The following is a 2,702-nucleotide window of genomic DNA, read 5'->3' as shown; positions in this document are numbered from 1 at the left end:
GGGCTGGGGCGCCCCCCATGGGCCTCCCCCCTGCGCCTAGGGTTGGAAACCCTAGGGTGGGGGGCGCCCCACTTGCCTTGGGGGGCAAGTCTCCCCCCTGGCCGCCGCCCCCCCATGCAGATGGGTTCCAGGCCGGCGCCCCCCCTCCCAGGGGGCCTATATAAAGGGGGGGAGGGAGGGCAGCAATACAACAGCCTTTGGCGCCTCCCTCCTCCCCTGCAACACCTCTCCCTCTCGCAGAAGCTTGGCGAAGCCCTGCCGAGATCCCGCTACATCCACCACCACGCCGTCGTGCTACTGGATCTCCATCAACCTCTCCTTCCCCCTTGCTGGATCAAGAAGGAGGAGACGTCGCTGCTCCGTACGTGTGTTGAACGCGGAGGTGCCGTCCGTTCGGCACTCAGTCATCGGTGATTTGGATCACGGCGAGTACGACTCCATCAACCCCGTTCATTGGAACGCTTCCGCTCGCGATCTACAAGGGTATGTAGATGCACTCCTTTCCCCTCGTTGCTAGTATACTCCATAGATGGATCTTGGTGATGCGTAGGAAATTTTAAAATTCTGCTACGATCCCCAACACATGCCGCCACCAGGCAGGCCACGCCCGGCCGGGACAGAAGAAAGACGTAGGGGCCAGATCGGATCTCGCCGGTGGCTGAGGAAGACGGAGCCTGGAGGGTAGGGAGATGAGCGAGAGGGGGAGGGAGTGCCCCGCTGCCGTCGCGGGCCGGCCGGAGGCCGGCGGCGGCGGCGGCGAGGGGAGGAGCGCGGAGGATGGGGTGGTTGGGCGGGGCGGCGGTGGTCGCCTCATGAGCCGCCAGAGCAACCCACGAGGCCCCTAGTTTCGGATATCCGGCTCATGAATCTTAAAATTAGCCATGCCCGTAGGGCCACCTGAGCTCAAACCGCGGCTCACAATGCATAGCTGGACGCGGAGGCAGCACTAGCTGCACAGGCAATCGCAGACGAGAACTCCGCCAGCTGCGCGTCCTACGCGCCTCCAAACAGTGTTTGGCCGCGTCGGTGGGACAACGAGCATGTCGTACCCTCCATTTTCATCATGGACCTCACCTCCACAGGCGAGGGACAGGTCACAGACTCCGCCGAGGATGAGTAGGGCATGGGAGGGGCGACAGGGAGCCTTGTGTCTCATGTGGGCCGGTCCGTCTCCCATGTTCCACTCTTTCTCGCTGGTGACCGCACCTTCACTTCACAGATCTTATTGCTGCTGTTATGGAGATGGTGGATGGGGGACGCGATCGCCAGAAGGGAACAACAAGGACTTGGATGATGAACGCTGATGTAGTCTAGATCTAGCCCCCTCCCCCCCACCCCAATGAAATTTGTTCTAAATGCCTAACCGCTACCCATTGTCGTGCTGCGTGCTGCCATCGCTCAGGGCATCCCTCTAACCTTCCCACCTCTTCTGCCGCGCCGGCAGCCCCCTTCCCCACACACCCGAACTTGTCAACTCTCGGACTCTACTGTCCGAGGCCTTGCCGGCATTCCATTGCCTTGCTTCGCTCGCCGCAGCGTCGATGTCTTCGCCTCGGTGCTTCATAGAAATCTATTGCGCGTAAGAAATTTTGAGGTGCCCGGTGTTTAGCAAAACCGAAATGTTTTCACTTGTTGTGTGAAATCATTCCAAGGAAATGACCAATGCTATTTTGTTGTGTTCTTGCAGCCAAGTTTCTTTTATAGGGAGCAGTCGAGTTGAATTATTACACGGCTAATGCCAAGGCCAAATCTCAGTCAGCTGCGGGGGGTAACTAAACCGGACACTTGTTTGCCTCTCCCTGTTCCATGCAAACTGACCCACACATCTCCACTCTATACGTCTCTCTTGAAAAGTTCTCCCCTATATAAAACCCACATGCGCTTCGCTTCCGATTTTCACACTGGTAAGGATTTCGGAGTGGATCTTCGAAGAGTACAGATGATCAAGCCGCTCACCTCCTCGCCCTTGGCCGCGGCCGCGGCCGTGCTCGTCGTCGTGTCGGCGTGGGGCGCGGACGCGACGATCGAGACCACGTGCAGGGACGCAAGGGCGGGCGACCGGCGCGTGGACGTCGCGTTCTGCGTGCGCCAGTTCTTGGCGTACGAGGGCGCGGCGGAGGCGGATACGTGGGGCCTGGCAAAGACGGCCGTGCTCATCGGCATCAACCTCGCCGACGACGCCATCTTCGACCTCACCCACGGGAAGATCCTCCCAGAGCCCAAGGACAAGAAGGCCGAGGCGGCCATGGACGCGTGCGTGAAGGCGTACGACAAGGTGGGCCTGGCCTTCGCGGAGGCCTCCGACGAGCTCAGAGCGCGCCGGTACGCGGCGGCCAAGGAGGAGATGGCGAGCGTCGCGCCGCTCCTGCAGCGGTGCGACGGCGGGCTCGTCAAGGTCGGGCTCCCGTCGCCGCTGCCCAGGTACAGCGCCGACTGCCTGCAGACGACCATCATTGGCATCGCCATAACAAACCTCGTCAAGTGATGCATGCATGCGTCGAACACCTGTGGTTCTTCGCGTGTGAGAAGGCTCCAGTGCTGTATAGTCTAGAACTCTTTCTCTATTCTCCTCTCCCGGACTGTCTTTTTTTCCACTGAAAACCTAATAAAAAGGCGCAATTCGTGTGCTTGGTTAGAGCCTTAGACTGCCAATTTTGCACTCGTAAACTGATTGTTTTCGAAATCATCGTAGATCTTAAACT

The 2,702-nt window shown here is 59.5% G+C and overlaps 1 protein-coding gene across 1 annotated transcript; it reads left to right on the top strand.

Moving 5' to 3' along the window:
• The first annotated feature begins 1,939 nt into the window (after nucleotides 1-1,939).
• Nucleotides 1,940-2,485, top strand: LOC109752796 (pectinesterase inhibitor 8-like). Its single transcript, XM_020311699.3, has one exon. The coding sequence runs from the start codon at nucleotides 1,940-1,942 to the stop codon at nucleotides 2,483-2,485; it is 546 nt and encodes a 181-aa protein (XP_020167288.2).
• Nucleotides 2,486-2,702: the final 217 nt, after the last annotated feature.

This window comes from Aegilops tauschii, chromosome 1 (genome assembly GCF_002575655.3).
Source record: "Aegilops tauschii subsp. strangulata cultivar AL8/78 chromosome 1, Aet v6.0, whole genome shotgun sequence".
In the NCBI taxonomy this organism is placed as follows: domain Eukaryota; kingdom Viridiplantae; phylum Streptophyta; class Magnoliopsida; order Poales; family Poaceae; genus Aegilops; species Aegilops tauschii.
Note: the sequence above shows the minus strand (reverse complement) of the source record. Positions and strands in the feature narration are given on the sequence as shown.